The sequence below is a fragment of the Scomber japonicus genome, chromosome 7 (assembly GCF_027409825.1).
Source record: "Scomber japonicus isolate fScoJap1 chromosome 7, fScoJap1.pri, whole genome shotgun sequence".
Classification (NCBI taxonomy): domain Eukaryota; kingdom Metazoa; phylum Chordata; class Actinopteri; order Scombriformes; family Scombridae; genus Scomber; species Scomber japonicus.
In genome coordinates, this window is record NC_070584.1 from 8,480,115 (window position 1) to 8,500,127 (window position 20,013).

General features: G+C 39.6%; 1 protein-coding gene across 1 annotated transcript; it reads right to left on the reverse strand.

Moving 5' to 3' along the window:
• Positions 1 to 121: 121 nt before the first annotated feature.
• On the reverse strand, positions 122 to 19,663 carry nme7 (NME/NM23 family member 7). Its single transcript, XM_053322879.1, has 12 exons — positions 19,569 to 19,663; positions 17,595 to 17,696; positions 17,192 to 17,358; positions 16,705 to 16,815; positions 15,277 to 15,327; positions 14,870 to 15,077; positions 14,660 to 14,765; positions 9,414 to 9,478; positions 8,726 to 8,794; positions 8,271 to 8,372; positions 1,355 to 1,462; positions 122 to 727 (listed from the first exon to the last, which is right to left on the reverse strand). The coding sequence occupies exons 1-12, from the start codon at positions 19,578 to 19,580 to the stop codon at positions 695 to 697; spliced, it is 1,134 nt and encodes a 377-aa protein (XP_053178854.1). The 5' UTR covers positions 19,581 to 19,663; the 3' UTR covers positions 122 to 694.
• Positions 19,664 to 20,013: the final 350 nt, after the last annotated feature.

Here is a 20,013-nt window from a genome sequence, read left to right on the forward strand (position 1 = left end):
TGTGTGGAGTTTGCGTTAATGTGCTCTGACTAACTGAAATACTAGCATGGTACTCTGAACCTTTAAGGCCCATGTATGAGTAAATGACTGCGCTCCATGGAATCTTTTTTTTTTTGTGTGTGTGTTACTTTACCGAGATGTTCAAGTTGACTGTGGAAGGATACATTTGTACACTTTTTCTTTGTTGTTCACCTTAGCTGTAGAATATGGTTTGATGACATTTCTGTTTGATACTCTTACATCTGTTCATTCTTAATTCGTAGAGTAGAGCTTTGTGGGTCCAGCCTAGAAGTCTGTCACCTCCATGGAAACAGTGGCAACTCAGTGCTTTGAAATCTGTTTTGCTGGAGACATCACATGACGTGATGCAACTTACTATTGAATGTTTTAGCCATTTTCATGGTGGAAGAATTTTATATTTATGCAGTTGTACATTTTTTTTCAAAGTGTAATGTATGAATCCAATACCAAAGTCGCTGGTCAAAAGTTAGAATATCAGAGGCAATGCAGTATCCCGTGTAATAAGATGTTTAGTTGGTGTGAACATACTTAATTCAATGTTGAAGATCAAAACACTTGTCAGGAGTCTGCTCTTGTCACTTTATTTAATCTGCATAAGGCTGAAACAATAAACAAAAAAATGGAACAACTGTGAAGTCTTTGAATTTGGTTAAATGTGTCTTCTCGTTTGCATTCACCCGTTCAAAATCTTGAAGAAATACTGCACCTGTGAAAGAAAGCATAAAGTAAATACCCATGAAAAAAAGACTCCTGAAATACATACAACATATCCTCAATTTAAATGTGACGTTAAGTGTCAGCCGGTCCACCGTCTCAGATATCGGAATAGTGACACTGTGAAAGTTCACAGAGCAAATGCTCCTCTGCACAAGCCTTTTTATTGGCTACTACTCTCCCAGTCTTGGGAAAATGGCAGCTCATTCAGTCACCAGCTAATGGTTAACAAGGAGGCATTTGTCCCGGCCACAGATCAGGAGTTTTCCTGAACAATGACGCTCGATGGGTCAGACCCACTCCCTACAAAACAATGGTTTTGTTTCAAATTCCGCTGCCAGTCTTGTTCTCCTCAAAACCAGTGTGATCTAAGGTTGCCCCGGCCCACAGAGCGGAGTCATGAGACTCGTCTAAAGACACGGCTTCACAGAGTCGGGGGTTTTGTTCTTGGCTGAGCGCGAGGTAGTTATTTATGCAAGTGCTGGGAAGACAATGAGCAAACCTGTGTGTAGGATCAGAGGAACTGCACTAATGAATAATGTGGGAGTATTTGACAGAACAGTATATGCAGAGTACAATGTGTTTGTGTGTGTGTGTGTGTGTCTGAAGTAACACCCACCTCCAGGACACCGTCTTCAGGGAGGTCTGTACAGTGAACTGCGTTTTTCACTTTGTCTTTACCATAAAGAGCACGCAGGGTTGAGGGACGGAGGTGCTGAGCAATTTCCTGTTAGAAGAAAACTTCAAGTTTTTATTGAAAGTGAAAACCACTGATTGTGATTCATTCATTCATTGATTTAATCATTTCATTAGCATTAAACTGTCAGGCTGAGTTCAACCTTAAACAACATGGGACCTAAAACAGCAACTTTCTGTCCAATTATCAGGTCTTTGTGCTGGTAATAGGGTGTAGCTCTTTAACTGCACATCCTGTACTGTTGTATGTTACTCCGACAGAGTGGTTAGTCAGCAATCACACATGTGATCCAGTAGAGGAAGTGACAAAACACTGACAGTCAGCAAACTTTATACACACCACATGGTGTAATATAGATGAGCCTGTTTCATAATGTAGAAAAATGTTGAATGAATCCACTTTTTTGCAATAATATTACAATATTGATATTTTCCCCTCTGTTCTATTAAGATGAGTCTATATTATTTATTCCAGACTGCAGCAACTACATTCCCACTGAATTTCCACATTCAGTTTAGTACATTCCTAAAACTAATCAAATATGATTCATCCCTTTCAATGTTTTATCGCTTCACAAATAGGGGAAGAAGACATTTTTATGTTCTACTCTACATCTCCTTTACTCACACAGTTTTTACATGCAGCAGCTTTATATTGAGTTTTAATCTGTTTTCTTTCAACATCAGACACTCCCAAGGTCAGAGCCGGCTCACTTGCCCTTTGCTACTTTGTGCCTCAAGGAAATGTAACCCTCCCACAGGGCCGGCTATCAGGGGAAGGATAATATGTGAATTATTAATTTGCCATGATGCCTTTTAAGTCTAAATGGAAAGAAAACATTATGTAACATACAGTTCTCATGTAGAACTTGATACTTTGGAAAAAGCAAATCAGGGGTGAAGAGGTAATGAGCAGTCAGGACATTGTAGCTTAAAATGTTCCCCATTCATCACAGATTCAACTGAATAACCAGATACAAATACATTCACGTGACACCAGCTAAGGTTTTGTTTTATCTCACATTTTGTGGAAAGAAAAGAATAATACTGTGTTATGACAGGGAGACATTTCCTTTTGACAGGTTCTTTACCCTCTAATGGTTTATGAGAACGCGCAGGAAAGGCAGGAAACAAGCTTCAAGGTAGTAAATCAACCTAGCCTTCTTCCCGAAGCTGTTCATTGTCTTTTAAAACAAAAACCTGGACGAAAACCACGTCCGTCCAGTTAAAATGATTGCACGCCACTACAAAACGTTGAAATGACTTCGACGGGAAGAATATGTTGGAAGCGACAACTGGAAACGTTCAAGGACCATGGGAACCTGCACATCACCTGGGAATGGACGGGCCAGCTGGGATCTATTTTAGTTCTGGAGTACGGTACATTAAGTGTTTCACAGTTTGACTTTACACAGTTATTTAACATTTAATCTTCCAGAAAATGTTTATAGAGCATTTAATCATCACTGTTACACCTGTGGTAGGTTTTGGATTCTCAAGTTAACAGTTATATTAGTCAGATAGGGTATTAGTCATTCTGCTGCTGAAGAGCTTACAACACTTAAATGTAGAAAACTGCAGAAAGATTTTGACAGTAACACCAAAAAAATGATAGAAAAGTAAATCTATAATAGTAATGCAATGAATCAATAGTATAAATAGTTATTGGCATAAACCTAAATATATTTATTGTAGCATCCACTAAAGCCCAGTAACTGTTTTTGCATATTAAGTTGGTGTAATTATTAATGATGTGAGGTGAGATTGTCTTATTTTACATTAATAAGTTATGGCTCTATCTACTCCAATATTATCTACATTGTAAAACTGTCTTTCCTTCATTGGCTAAACCATTAAATATACCAAATGTCACCACAGTCCAGTGACGCCGCCTGCCTAAAACTCTTGATGACTCTAAATTGAGAATTTAGTCGGCTGTTGGATGACTGTATTTCCATCATCTGTCTAATAGGTGTCATTCTACATGGTTAAAGTCTGAAATTCTACTTAAGAAGAACAGCAGGACTCTGAATGTGGCTTTACATTTTTAAGGGTAGAATTGAGTGTGTAATGTAACTAAATATAGTATATCCTGTGTATAACTATCTTCCTTGTTGTTTTTGTGTCCCATGCCACATGACGCTGCACACAAAGATGGTAAAAGGAGAAGGGGGGGGGGGGGGGGGGGGAGTGGGGGGAGAGATTTACTTAGTGATAAAATAATTCTTTCGCAAAAGCACCGCTCTCTGTAATTGCGTTAGTTACCCATGAGTGACCTACTGTCTGACTTTAATTTGATTTTAATGAGTCCCATAGTGTGCTGGATTGATGTTCACGTAATGGCTGCTGGCTTTTGTGGACATTCATGGCGGGGGCTAAGGGTGACCCGGCGGTTACATGAGTGTCCAGAAATCGAAAAAGTCTCACGTCTGATCCTTCACGCGCCGCTGACCGTCCCGACCCAGCTGAAGGGAGCTAAGAGACCGAGACGCTGGACACGATTCTGTCACACCACACACATCGCTGCAACAGTGGTTAGTCCTATATTACAATAGTGACAATAATAGTTAAATAATATGTAAAACTGTACTATTTCCTCAAACTTCCTTATCACTACTTGACATCTACCAGCAGCTGGGGACATTGAAAATACTACCACGCACTCCTATTTTTAACTACAGCTTAATGAAAACAACTGGTTGACTTTCCCATGTGATCACATCACCACACTTAACAAAAGAAGACATCACAGGGTTCACATCAGTCGTTGGAACAATTAAACAGCACAATAATCCTCTGACAGATGTTGCTTTTTTGAACTACTGTAGTAGGTGACTTTCACACATTTTGTAATTAAATTTCAGAATCATAGCTTGTGATAAATGGTATGAGTGAGAATCAAGAGCGGACACACTTGTTTGTATGTTCACAGAGTTTCATTTAAATGACACAAGAGAACAAACCTAAACCAACTTGTAGCTTGTGGCTCATGGTGTTTGATCTTATCATTAATGCTGCTTTGTTGGTATCTTACTCTCTGTGTTTCTACTCAGTCATCCTCCCTTTTTTCTTTTTGTTATTACTACAACAGCCACTGCCACTATCCTCCTTTGTTTTCTTTTTTCCTACGCAATTGACCAGATAAGGAAAAAAAAAAAGAAAATCCTGAGCCTGTTGCCATAATATTAAGCATGGAGCCGGCCTTGCTCTGAAGACAAAAGCCTCCCGATGATGCAAAAGTTACAGCTCTGTGGAAACTATCCACATGTCAAAATAACTATGGAGGCCTGTCAATTTATCTCCTCTGTAATCTCACCCAGTGTTATCCAATTACGATTTTTCACTCTTTAATCAATAATATACTATTTGTTAAAAAAAGAAAATCTCATTACTGCCCATTTCAGTTTCATTTTTCTGCTATAATAAAGCAGTAAATCTGCTATAGTTGCCACCGGGGACAGCTAATATAATTTCCATTAAAGCATTACATAGGCAGGTTAAAAAATCAATAGGCAAAGCTTGTATTTTTACCAAATATAATGTAGAGCTAGTCTCTTTAGCTTCATGTAACAGGACATTTATAGGCCTGTTGGATCATCTTTTACACTCATCGTCTACTACAGGACAAAGCGTGATGACACGGCCTCGCCCTCCACTGTCCAGAGTGCGCTAATCTTGTGGTTGCTGATTTAAAAAAAAAAAAAAAAAAGAGAGAAGTGTATATTTAGAGACTGAGACAAAACGAAACACTATGGCAGAGGGCAGAGAGTACAGGCTGGGTCAGGACTGGCTAACAGAGGACCGTTGTGTCTGTCCACTCTGATATCAGGACACATCACAAGACAGAGCACAATCTCATGACTGAGTGAGTGCAATGCAAGGCAGCTAAGGGTGTGGAGGTGTGAGACACATGAGGATCCTTTTGAGCAAGATATATAACACCTAGTGAAAGCCTTCATAAATCTTGCATCATATATTTCAGTGCATGTTTTTGCTGCGTTCTGTAAAGAAATACGGTAATTAAACTGATCTGTGTGCTAGCTGTAATGTGATAAAGTGTGTTAGAGGTCATTAATTCAGCTGTACAGTCATGTGTTTATTCACACAAGACTAGTGTTGTTGATTAGTCAACTGGAATAAATCAATAGCCTATTCTTACCACACACAACTCAATATTAACTATTCATAGACACTCTGACCTCTTCATACAGTCTGGAGTGTCAGTGTTTGACCAGTCAAACCTGTGGGCCTGATAATGACGTCTGGAATGTCTTCACAGGCTGTATTTGACAAGAAAATGTACCGTACTTTGGTACTTAGTGGAATAATGTCACATTAAGCTACACATGCCCTGTTGGTGACCCCATCAGCTGACCTCTAACAGACCAATCCAGTCTACAATGTTTCTTCTCCCAGATCTCCACGCTGCTGTGACTGTCCACTTATCTCATGTATCAGATGACCGAGCTCCTCTGAGGAATAGGAGTGGTGATGTTTAGGTTATTTGTCAGATAATACAGAGGTTAGCCTGAGGTTGTGGACTGATGAAACTGGTTGACGTCCTTGTTAGTCTTCAGAGCCTGAGGCAATCAAAGAAGTTACAGAGTCCTTAGTGGAGAATGATGGTTGAAGACAAATGATAGCTGAAGCAACATGAGCCTCAGCTGCATTTAATATATTTGAGAACCTAACAGTAGATATTACATAGAATTACTCTCCCGCTTGGTCTCTCTTTATACGATTACTGAGCCCGCTGTGAATTACAACCTGATACCCACAGTTCAGCAGTGTTTTTATATGTATATAAAATACTCTGCTTTGAATAATAATTTTTGCCCAATTTGGTTTTTCCACAAAAGAAAAAAGGTAAATTATCTTCTATCTCTATTAAAGCCCTTGGACCAGGATTGGCTTCCAAATCCCGCTAATAGGCCCTTCCCTTTTAAATCAGATTTTTTTTAATGAGCTCAGAGAAACTTTCCACTTTCAGCAGATGAACGTGAAAACAAACTCATGCTCAAAACATATTTTGTGAAAATCCTGTCCAGTCTCACAGCTTTCAGAAAGCATGACTTAGCCCTGTTGTTAAAGCCACCACAGTGTGTGTACAATTTGCCCCCAGTGTATTTAAAAAGACACTGCTGCCCCCCCCTCCTACCCCTCTTGGATCAACTGGGCTGAAAGCACTAACAGACTGCACCAGTATGGTTTGATTGATTCATTTTTCTTCTATGAACATGTATTGCTTTCAGGTCATTTGACAGATATAAATGATATAATATCAAACCAAACCAGAGTCAGATCTGTAGATGATAACTAATAAAATAACAAAGGACTGTTGCAAAGGCTTAATTATTTCGGCATCACTGAGCAGGAGTGTAGCATCATGTGACCTGGAAATCATTAGCCAATTAACTAACTCCTTTCCTGCTCTGTGGCTGTAATGTCGGTAACATGCCTGGAGGACTGTATACGAAACAGACGAGTTAAATTCATTCAATTTGAAAAAACTGAAGCGGATGAAAATGATATAAACAAGCTGAACTGGAGGAAGCACAGCTGAGTCATGGGCCGCTGCCAGACTGGTGATGAAATCGTGCAGGTGTGTAGTTGTTTGGTTTTTGTGGTAAACAAGCAGAGCGTCTTATCATTAGATTTCACATCACGCACTGGCACAGCCCTGCAGCACTGATTCACAGTATCCAGGAACACACAAACACATACATGCAGGTGTTCAAGCTCTCTCTCTCTCACACACACACACACACACACACACAAGTTTATTTCACGGGCCAAGTCTTTTATCTAATCACATAAGCCACAAATTCTTTGCAATGTACACCAAACAAAGGCCAAAAAAAACACTCTGGTATTCATCAGTGTGTCAGATTTAAGACTCTTCTAAGCCAGTGGGATTATTTTACTGTTCAGGTGATTCATTTTTAAAAATAAAATATTAGGCTCCCTTCAAATTTAAAATATTGGGCTCCTCATTCACGTATGGCTTTAGCTTCCAGCTGCAGAGGTTAACTTCTCAACAGACTAACATCACACAGTAATGTGATCACGTTTTCTGCTGTCTGTCTTTGACAACAAGGGCATTTGAAAAACTCCAGAGGAGGAGGAGGAAGAGGAGGGGTAGGAGGAGGAGTAGGAGGATGATGGATGGATAATCATTTACAGATAATGTACTGACTGCCATCACATTTTTTACCCAAGTTTTGACATTTTATTTTGCCAATTAATCTATTTGTGATGTCTTGAAGGGTTGGGAGCTTTTGAGGAGTGGGTGCAGGAAATGAAGACAGTCAGACCTTGTTTTCCAACTTAAATTCAGTATATTTGGTCTTATCGTAACGGGGTAATTCCAAAGCTTATCTGGTTCAGCCGGGCAGCAGCCACAAGGGCTGAACAATTTATCAAAATTTTTGATCAAAATCGCAATATGGTTGACTGCAATTTTCAAAATAACATTTGAAATTAAGTATTGTTGTGCTGCAGAGATGTCCAGGCCTACACATCATATATTAAAGTGTTTATTTGGTAATGATCCCCATAAAAATCACACCATAACCATTAAATATATTTTTCATAGAGAATGATAATAATAATGTAAATATTATCATTCACTCTATCATACCGTAATTGCAATATCAGTCAAAATAATAGGAATTCTACATTTTTTCAATATCATTCAGCCCTAGCAACCACTGCCCTGCTGACTATGGGTTTTGTAGTCTTTTAATGGGTGCCATTTGATGCGTTGTAGTCCTTGTTGCAGCCACCAGGACCCTCCTCTCTATAGAGCATTATGACAAAATGAATATGCTTGGACTCACCGGATCAGCAGGTCCACAGAATTCTCTGAATGACTTGGGTGCGTCTGTGCCATGGATCTCTAGGACCATGCAGGGTCCAGAACAGAGCTCAGTCACCATACTCTGCAGGGAGTGAGTGATATACAGTTAAAACACAGATCATGCCTCTAGCAAATATATATGTGTATCACCAGTGAACAATACCTATGAGAGGCACTAGCAAACGTACTCATCAGAAAGCTGCACTGATTTTACCTCATGGAAAATACACTGACAATGTTAATACACAACAACTCCTCACTGTTACAGCACATGATCTTTGAAACATTTGGTTGCTGTCTTTTTCTCACTCCTCCACATCCTTACAAAAGATCAGACAATCTTTGCACTTTGATAAACACAAGTAACAATTGAGTGATACAGCTATGGTGCAGGTATTTGCTATGATGGCACAACAATGTAGTGCGTATACTCACAGGATATTCTGTGACAACACCTCTGTACACTTCAAAGAATTCTTCTGCATTTGCCCGGTCCATGTTGAACTGTGAAAATAATTTATTATTATTGTTACTCAAGAAAACAAGCACGAAAATGAATAATTCACAACAAAAACATTGAATATGGAGGCTGCAATCCAGGAAATGAAATATGAGAAATCAAGCTTAGCGCGTATGCTTTGATTTGTGACAACAGCTCCACCATCATCATAATTCCCATAAAATTACACTAACTAATGTGCTAAAAACATCAAAGATATGAAATCATATGTTTAAAAAAAGGCTCTGCATGAATTTGTGATATAAACATATTTTATTCCCATTCGTGCACAACATGCTCAGCATGTGGTTACAGTGATAAAACCTTGATTGATTTATTTTTGTCCTACAGCCCAGAATATGCAGCCAAACGAATGGACTGTAAGAGGTCAGTGTTTGCAGCAGTGACGCCGAGTTCAATCATGGGGTCAGGCTGGATCAGACAGAGTCAATACTGCACACACACTGGCTACATGAGTAACGCTGGGATATATGGGCGCTTGTTCGAAAATTAAATTACCTAAGAAGATGGGGGCTGTTTTCCTTTTTACCACAGCGATCCATTACTTAAAATGTATGACATACGCGATACCAAAGCACACAGACAGAATAATTCAGTTTTTACCATCTGAAGAGCTGAGATTTCAAATCCAGCTGCACATATGGAGTTCAGGATCTTCCCAGTCATGCCTGTGAACAAATCAAAGCTGTTCATATCTGTACACTTTTATGAGCTTTTCCAGAAGTTTACACAAATTGATAACTAAGGTGTTTAGTGCTACAATAAACTCTTAAATGTGATCAAAGCCAAACAATCTCTCAGTAGAAATGAAACCATTTAGATCACATCATATTCTTATCATACAGCCTGAGTTACTATTATTGGATGTGCTATAAAGCTATCATAATGCTACCGTTCAGACATAAATGTTATCTTATGTTGCAATGACCTCAGATTGTGGTGTCTCCTTTGGACAAAGTACAATGAGATTGTCTTACAGATGTCCTGTCTATGCAAAAAGAGGAGATATTATTTTTGTACAGACAGTCAACACTTTGGAAAGCAAGATAAAGAGCTGTGCCTTTTGTCATAGTGGGAGAGCATTATTGTAAAAATGGTACAGCCAGTGACAAAGGTGCAACACTGACAGTGAAGGTCAGACTGCTGCAGACACACATAATTGAAAGAGGGCGCCAGCCTCACTCTGACATCCTGATAAAAAAGTAGCCTGTGTACCCGTCAGGCAGGATACTACTTGTCTACATTTTCCATTAATTCTTAATACCACTGAGTGCAATCATAACTCTCAGTTTGGGCAAGGTGTTTCACCGAGTGATGATGAATTACATCTCTTGTTTGGGAAATCGCTCAGTCACAGTCCAGTTAGGTGGGTATTAGGTAAGTAACCACCTCCTGAGTCCTCTGTGCCCTCCACAGGCAGCAGCAAACAGCTTGCCTATGATCGCTGCTCCCAAAAGCAGCTGGTGCTGTTGCTAGGAGATCCTATTCTGGGTGCCTGGCAACAGAAGCTTCTCTATTCCAGTCATGTCTGAGTGCATGTTCAGTCACAACTTCCTTTGTCACCGCTGTGATTGGCTGTGCCCTGTACACGTAGCCATAGCGTAAATTAGCCTCTTAAGCAATCCTCAGGGGAAATCAAAGCAAGCTTTTGTTACAGTTTGTCTTTGAACTGACTGACAGTCCCAGTTTGGGCACAGCTGGTCAAGCCCTTCAGACCGAGTTACTATTCTTGGCTTAGACCATAGGTGTCACCTCACGTCCGAAGGTAAACAACAGTCTTTGTAACAATGCAATTCTAAACCGGCACAAGATGCAAAGCATACATTTTCACCTCACAATGCCAGAATTATTCTAATGAGCTTAGTTTTTGCTACTATAACTCAACAGTCTCTACAAGTTCAAGTTCAAGTTTGTTTATTTGTCCTTCATCCACACACAAAGCTACAAGAACGAAATGTCCTTTACAGCCCAAGGCGCAAAAAAACACAAAACAAAATAGTCACGAAACATCATACAACAAAGGAAGAAGTACAATTACAAAACTAAAAACTGAATTATAAAGGCAGATCTGTGGCATAGCGTGACTGCTTGGTTTAAGTGTAGCCATGACTGACAGAATAAAACAGATAATGAAGCAGAATAAAAACAGTGAGATCATCTCAGAGTTTTTAACTGTGAATATTATGACAATATAAATATGAATAATGCAGTACAAATGGACTATAAAAACACAACTGAATTATAAGAATGATAAGAACATCAATAATATAAATAATGCCTAACCAGTGACATCAGTGGTAGTTATACATAGTATAAATAAGAGGAACAGCTGTGATGATAGCATGGTCTAAGGTGTCAGTGTAGGGTAGTCATGAGGTGCCCAATGCAGGAGCAGAGAGGTGTAGTCCATACCTACACCTAGGGGGATCCAACAAGTGGTGTGGGGAGGGAGCAGTGCATGGAGTAGGGGAGAGAGATCCCTTCGATCTTCTCAGCTGTTCTCACTCTGCTTTAACAGGTTTTGCATTTCGATGCTCTGCATTTCCATAACGAGCAGTTATTCAGCCGACTGGGACGCTCTCCAGGGTGACCTTGTAGGAGGTGGTTATGATGGGTGCTAGTAGACCGGCTCTCTTCAGTCTCTGCAGGAAGTGGAGACGTTGCTGTGCAAAATTGATGTTGAGAGACCAGGGTCCAGATGGAAAAACTCTGTGTAGATTCATGACTAAAACTGTGTGTGTGCGCACAAAGCCAGAAATATGCAAACACATAACTGTCATCAGATTTATAAAGCCGTGCATACGCATGGTTCTGCTTTATAAATCTCAGTCATTGAGGAAATGGGTGCACAGGCATGTACCTCATTTCCACTTCCACAATTAGCCATAAATGGACGAAGACACTCCCTGAACCGACTGTTTTCATATCAATCCACTGCCTACACGGGAAAAAAGTGCTGTTTCACCAAATGTGTTTCACCGGTGAGGTTCTACAACAGCAGAACAACTAACTGTCTCTGCACACAACCATTACGCATGGCTCTGGTTCTCTATGCCGCCAATATCGTTAATTTATCACATGGACCATTGTCGGCAGTGATATCTCAGAAATGTAATCAATGATTATTTTGTAGCTCTCATATCTAAACTGCCTTTACAAGGTGTGTCATAACTAAGGATAATATAAAAAGAACATTAAGAGCTTAATAAAAAATGTGGAATCCTATATAAATATAAATAGTGACACACAAAAGTAACCATCCAAAAGTAATCATCAGCAAATTTGATGACGTGACTGAATTTGGACTTGGCAGAACAGTTGTGGGTGAGCAGCGTGAGCGGCAGTGGACTGAGCATGCAGCCTTGGGTTGTGCCCGTGCTTCTTGTGATGGAGGCTGATGTTCTGTTGCCAATGTGCTCTCTCTGCGTTCTCTGTCAGGAAGTCTGAAATCCAATTACAGAGGGAGCTGTTGAAGCCCAGCAGGCAAAGTTTCCCTGCCAGCTTCTGAAAGATGATTGTGTTGAATGCTTAACTGAAGTCAATGAACAGCATTCTAACATAAGTGCCCCTAATATTCGGGGGAGACGGGGCTGGTGTCGAAATGGTGTCGTTTGTGGTGCTGATTGGAGCGCCTTGCAAACTGGAGAGGGCCCAGTGAGGTGGGGAGGGTGGATTTGATGTGTCTCATTACTAGCTGCTCGAAAGCACTTCATCATGATGGGAGTCAGCGCCACAGGGCGGTAGTCATTGAGACGTGTCACAGTCGACTTCTTTGGCACTGGGATGATGGTGGTCTTTCTGAAGCCTGCGGGGATGAAAGCCTGACTCGGAGAGGTGTTGACGGTATCCGCAAGGACATCAGCCAGCTGGTTAGCACGGTCCCTGAGCACTTGGCCAGGTATGTTGTCTGAGCCCGGAGCTTTGCGTGGGTTGACTCTGGATAGGGTCCTGCTCACATAAGCTGAGTCTAGACAGAGTACCTGCTCCTCAGGGGGAAGCAGGGGTCTTAAATACAGCAATGTCATTTACAGCTTTGAGCGTGCATAGAAGACTATTCTGATGCAAAAATCGACTGAAAATGAACGGTGGACAGAAGCCAAACCAATCAACAAATTATAAGGAGGAGCAGCACTGCCTTTTGAAAATCCTTCACCTCGGAAATAACTGTTCAAACAAAGTATCGTAGATATAAATGAAAGTTTCCTGCCTCAAATGTACTCACAAATTCATTTTGTTGGGTAGTTTAGGCCGACACTGGCAACATATTTGATTAGTCACCAGGTGTACTGTAAGTTCTGTGTTCAGGAGGGTTTCATATTATGTCTCAGTGACAGAACAGTCAATAAACAGCACAGCCTGCATGAAATGACGCCTGTCGCAAGCAAATACCTATTATGCTGCCAGGCCACTACTCCCCCACTGAAACAGGTGTGTAGCAGAAATGTTTACATACATCTGTTTTACCATAAAGAAGAGAAGCTATATCATGAACAGCTCTGTATGTCAGAAAAATATATGCTGAACGTTTGTGGCTATTGAATTTTCTTTACAGGTTTAAAACAAGTGTTCAGATGTCACTGTGCAATAAAGCTATTTTTACTATGTTTGAAAGACAATTTTTCATGTAACATTTTCCCTGTGACATTTACACAAACACTGATTTTCTTTAGAAATTGGGTTGATATTTATGAGTCAGACTGAAATCTCTGGACAACTATTGGATGGATTACCACGCAGTATGGTGCAGACATTCATGCTCTTTGTGAATTTTGGTGATTTTCTGTCTTTACATTTAGCACCATCATCAGGTGAAAATTTGAATTTGTCCAGTACTTTGGTTTATCTGGCTGACAGTTTGTTTTTCTTTTCATAAAGCCTCTCAGAGCTGCTAGCGTGGCTGTGGATTATTAATCTTGTTAGGAGACATTGGGGGGTCGAATATTATGAGCTCTTACATACAAATGCTGTTAACGATATCAATTCTGCAGAGTCTGTTTAATTATGACTTCCTATCTGCTGTTTCTGATGTATACATATTTCATACTACGCATCTTCTTATCAAAATGTCATCCCAGCCTCACAATTTGACTCTGCTGCTATTCGTCTGGAAAAAATGAGAGGGCGTAGTGTTTTTAAAAATAGCAAACACTGTGTCCACACCATAAACCAAACAAATTACCACTGAGGACAAGCAGTAAAGATTCATTCTTATCAAATTCATTCATAAGGGACCACGATGTACTTGTTCTAATGAACAGTGTTTGGGCTTATATGGCCAGAACAACTAGCTCTCATCGGTCAACAACTGATTGTGTGCATACTTCAGCTCTGTCCAGAGACTTTCACATTTCACAGGTCAGAGCTCTAGTGGCATGCTCCATGAACAGGGATCAGGGCAGGGATTTGGAAAAATCCAAAGCCAAGTGTGGTAACCATGTAGTGCCTTTGTGTGACACAAACAGGTTTACAGCCAGGGGTGGAGGGACAGCAGGCGCTATAGAGGTTGGTGGTATTGTTTTTACAACAGCTGCTACTGCACCTACATCATTTATGTATGTATAATTTAGAGAGGTGTTATATAAATATTAGAAGCACAACAAAATTCAACAGAACAAAACTACACCCTCCAACATGACTTTAAAATTCAACTCCTCTGAAACTGTCTCAACAAAAAGTTAACAACACTATAACCTTCAAGAAAGTTATTGCTGATTCAGTACTGTAGTATTAGACTTTGTGGATTGAAACCATTTTATAAACAAATTATTTAATTCAACTAAATTAATTAAACTGAAAAATGAAGCTAATTGTTTGTTTAGTTTGAAAATGTAAGTTTACATGTTTCTTACCTGCTGATATGGCATGAGGTTTGATGATGCAACATGTGCAGTCTGTATACATGGCTGTATTAGAGGGGCCAATCCCAATTGTAGAGGGGAAAAAAAATTCGAGCTCCTAATAAGACAAACAAATAGGAAACAACACTGTAGATGATCATCTCTGGGAATGTGAATTGTGGGGCAAAGGGTACATATGAGCATGTATAACACTAGTCTTACTCTTGCTGCTGCAGCAAGTGAGTCAGAGCCATGCCCAACATTTTTGATGCCATCTGTTCCAAACTGGGCACGCACACACTGCGGTGCCTCCCTCCGCGCCACAGCAGAGTCTGCAGGTCCCAGGAGCTTCCTCCAGATAGACATGGCCTCATCACCCATCAGTTCCATGGCAACCACAGGGCCCGAGGACACAAACTGCACCAGGTTACTGCGAAATGGAGCAACTCACGATTAATACAGTCATTTAAATGGAATAGCTTCAAGTAGTGGGTCAGATGCCCTAAATGTTTTTCAAATGTCACCATAATGTCATCGGGATCATCGTCACAAGATTTGTTAATGACAGCTGCTGGCAATCAGAAAGCTTCTACGTTGGCTCACACAACAAATCATTTGCAGGCACTCACCTGAAGAAAGGCTTTGACTGGTGTTCCACATAAAAGTCTGCTGCTTGGCTCCTGTAATGTAAGAAAACCATAAAAAATATGGAGTTAATGAGTGGCCAGATTATCTCAAACATTCAGTGTGAACTCCAAACAACTGTCAAAGACATTTACAGAAGTCGACGACTTTTCTGTCAGTTCTTCCCAGAGTCGACGTTGAACTGTGTGGAATTGGTGCTTCTGGGTGTATGGTATGATTTTAGCTTCTTTGATCTTTTTGGGGGAAAAGGCAAAGTGTCTGAGTTGAAAGCGTTTCAGATTTAAATGACGTCTTACAAAAAGCAGTGCGTAGTCAGGATCACATTTCAGATGTCTATGAGTTGTTAACAGCTCCAACCAGTAGTGTTTTTTCTCTCTAAACTTCTGACAAGGTTTCATTTCAACATGTTAACGAGGTATTTTCACACTGCTGTAAAGGATCGGAGCAGTTTTTCTACCACTGACTACTATATATCTCCTAACTCTCACTAGTGGGGACTATACTCAGGCATGGAGACGCCACAGAGGACACTGAGGTCATGGCCACAAGATTTAGGGCGAGATTATTATGTTTTAGAAATCTGGAGGGAGTTTCCCTTCCACAGTTAAAAACATACACATTTTAAGGCAGATTCTAGTATTTTTAGACCCAGTAATTTTCCACCAGTTGTGGAAGTAACAGTGTGGCTTTGATATAGCAGTTAGACATCCATACTGGGGCACATAGTTTATGGATCCATAATTTCATAATAATTTCAAAGTTTCTGGAAAGATATTTGTTAACTGGCACTAATTATAGAGAAAATAAAATTTCATATAGAAATGTTATTTGTGTTACGTTTATAAGAAGTTCTGTGACAGAACTGCTACTACTAACTTAATCTAGTTAGTAGCACATGTAAAATACAAGGGGTTGAGGTTAAGTGGTCACAACAAATCCTCTTCTTTTTTTTCTCAATACATGTAACTCAGTGTATGACTATGAATACATAAAATATGAAAAATTAAAAAATAATAAAAGACACTATGCTTGTCAACTTTTCTGAGAGTGGTGAAGGTACATTGGGGGAATCTGGTATTTCTGAATACTGCCTACAGCCCAGAATCCAATCCTTTGTATGCTTTCAAATAATTTTGCTATATCTGAGCCTGAAATTTGTTTGATCATTTAACTGCACCGTGATGGAGCACCTGATAAAACTGTTGTGTAGTTAATTAAATGCCATCCTTCTCTGCCTCTTGGCATGCCATATGCTCCTAATAACTGTGAGAGAGCAGAGCCATCCATCTGTTTATGTGAATACTGGCACCAAACAGCCTGTGTCTCCCTCTCTGGCCACAGTTTGTCTGATACATTACAATAGTATGACTGCCGTTGTTATTAGACACTTGTCTGTGAAGCTTTGACCTTACCATGTAAGCTTTGTCATTTTGGCTTTGGTCACAATGAGGTTGGAGGAGTATATCAATTCAAGGACATCTCCGATCTTTGTAACTACGTCTGGTTTTATCAGAGCGAGGGTCCTGTAAAAACAGAGACAAAAAAATTAAACATAAATAACAGTAACAAAACAAAACAAAACTGTGTCTCATCAATTTGCTTGTTGTCACCCACTTAGTCAAAGCTATCCTTGCAGTTGACTGGAATAGAAATCAGTTTGACAGCTATCTTACTGCAAATGCAGCTTGATCAGTGTATAATTGCTGAAAATACTTAAGCCTCTTACTGAATCTTCCATTCAATTATGATAAAAGTGTATGTGTATATTAAATGTGAGCAGTTCTTCACAAAAAATATAACACCCATCTGCAAATAATGTTAAAAAAAAGGAGCTATGATTACAAGGTGCTGTAAAGCCGTGATGCATGTAACTGGAGAGGATAATGTGGACTGTCATACCTTTCTTTTTTGCTGCCAAGTTTATTTGCTGTGAACTGATCTCCATATTCAATCAGATTAAGCTGCCGTGAGAACACATTGACACGATTCCCTACAAACAGGTCCTCTTGGTGAAGGTTGTCGTATTTGGTCCTTCTCAAAAATATCCGCTGGTTCTTTACATCAAACTGCAAATGAAAAGAAATACTTGTATCAAAATGCACTAGTGGTTCAGTTTATGATTTCTGTGAGATATACCACACAGATGTAATCAGATCTTTCCATAGAAGGGTTTATTTTTCCAAATGCTCGTACTACAGTGCTTATAATCATGTACTTAAAATGGCTGCGCCTTTATGAGTGGACTGTGAAAGGTGAAGCAGTCAAATTCAAAGAATATTTAGCTGCAGCAGTAAATGCTTACCATTTCTACTGAGCCATCTTTGGGATAGAAGAACAGTTGGTAGCGCCGCAGGAGAGCTGCAGTGGGGTCATACCACTCCGTAAGAAAGGCATAGCGATCCTCCTGATAAGGAAGAAGAACAGATCAAATCAGAGTAATGAGGGGGCAAGAACTTAAACTGAGACTAATTGAGAACAAGGAAAACACTGATTAGTATGAGTCCTAATAATTTAAGTTTAAAGTTTAAATAACATTTTTTTCCATGTCCACCACTCCTTATTTGTTGCAGTACACGCCTCAGTCCATTATGTTAAGGGCCACATCCGCAGTTTTGCATGTTGCAACCCATTTTATGACAGCTCACACATATTTATGTAACTGTTAACATATTTCAATGTGTGCTTTAGTGTTACAGATTTTTGAATAGGTTTCCAAACCTTCCTCTGAGTTATTGTTTTGGCTATAAAAATCAACTTGTTAAGACTTGTAGAGATACATGCCTGAGTTAGGTTATGAAATACAGTGAATGGCAAGTTGTTTACTTTGCAAAAAAAAAAAAAAAACCCTCAAACTTCACTTGCACAACCACAGAATAATAATGTAACTTATATAAGAAAGTTTAAAATCCCTGCTATCTTTTAGATAGCTGTGGCTGGGGACATGGTAGACCGGTGGGTAAGAAGTAAGAGTAAACTGAAAGTGGTGGCTTATTAGCTTGCATCAAAACATGAGTGATGACAGATATGATTTTGTTCATCTTGTCAACCAAAAAAACAAAAAAAGGATTATAGCCACGAGGGTTTAAAAGATGATGGACACCAATAAATACAAAAGATTGACACAAATGAATTTGTCAGTTTAGTTCAGACTTTGGTTGAGTTTGCTGAAGAGACGGCACATTTATTTGCACTCATAGCAACAGCCTGTGTTTGGCTTCGAGCACTTTCTGTGTAGACGGTCACCATGGGAGCACTCGTCTCCTCCACACAGTCCAAAGTCATACATGCCAGATGAATGGAAGATTTCATTCTCCCCCAGGTGTGTGTGTGTGTGTGTGTGTGTGTGTGTGTGTGTGTGTGCGAGAGAGAGAGAGAGAGAGAGAACACCATTGTCACAGTGCTTACCTGTCTTCTCCCAATGTTAACTTGACCAAAACAAACAAACATAACAAAAGCTCTAGCACCTGTGATGCTGACTGAATAGGCACAGAAAAATAAACAACCCCTATCTGTTGCTCTATGTACAGTCTCTAATTATTGAAATATTGTTATCAAACACATTATCAGAAGAGACTATTTTGCATTTGGCAATTTATTTTACTACAACAACCTATTGCTATTTTTTTGTTGACGATAATGATATTTAACAGGCTCTGAAACGTGGTTTCCTTCGCAATAAAATAACGTTATTTAATAGACTCTTAAACGTGGTTTCCTTCACAATAAAACTAAATGTATTGGCCGTCTAAACGCAGTGTCTCCCTCTCATAATGCTAATACACGTAAGGTACAAACTGAAGCTATTTACCACCCATCTTAACTTAACATACAACGTAAAAAAGGACATAAATGTTACAACAATGTTGATGAAACTCGTTATACTGGTAAATGTCGTCACCGGAAAGCTAGCGTGTGAACGTAGAAACTACAGACACTACACAAAGTTAACGTTAGCAGCTTTAGCTAGTCAATGCCTACCTACTGCACATGAGATACAAAGTTACACTACTAACAATGATTGTTGTAAAGCTGTCTCAGCATAGCTATCACTTTACTTGGCTTCTACAAAATGCCAACATTAATAAAACCATTTTATTAACGTTATCTGCTTGTCGGTAACGTTAACTGTTATGCTAGTGTCTGCTATGCTTACCAAACACTAGCATGCACTAGTATGTTACGCTAGCACTTAGCAAACAATTGTCTGTTTGGTTCGTTAAACTAATGAATAGTGTGTTCGCATCATTGTTATTACACAGGGACATTTTTAACTTACCATTTTTGACATATTAACACAATCTACATGCCCCAACGCTGTTTTCAGTTAGCAAACTAGCTCTCCCGGGCTATGCTTCGTTTCTATAGTAACTGTGTTTGCAAGCCGAGATGCGTTCATGGTGCATTCACATACACGTACATGGGAGTACATGTTATTGCTATAGAAAGAAAACGACCTTCAGCCTTGACGAAAAATGTAACATGAAATATAAACATACAGTATAAGTACACAATAGTAGGTAGTCTGAACACATCAGAAGCACCACGCTATTAAGTTAATGTACATACATAAATATAAAATACAGTTGGTGAGTAGGGAACATTATATACATGACATGCCACTCTTGGCTTTGTTCAAGTGGTGACTTTACATTCCAGGGCAGAAATGGTAGAAATACACATGAACGGACTGATTCATGAGTTGGGATTCGTTTACATACAAC

Bases quoted from the DNA above. Each gene is read 5' to 3' on its own strand.
- nme7 (XM_053322879.1), bottom strand. The intron at 9,479-14,659 runs GTAAGAAACATG...ATTTGTTCACAG, and splicing joins ACCTCATGCCATATCAGCAG to GCATGACTGGGAAGATCCTG. The intron at 8,373-8,725 runs GTGAGTATACGC...CACTCCCTGCAG, and splicing joins GTGTTGTCACAGAATATCCT to AGTATGGTGACTGAGCTCTG.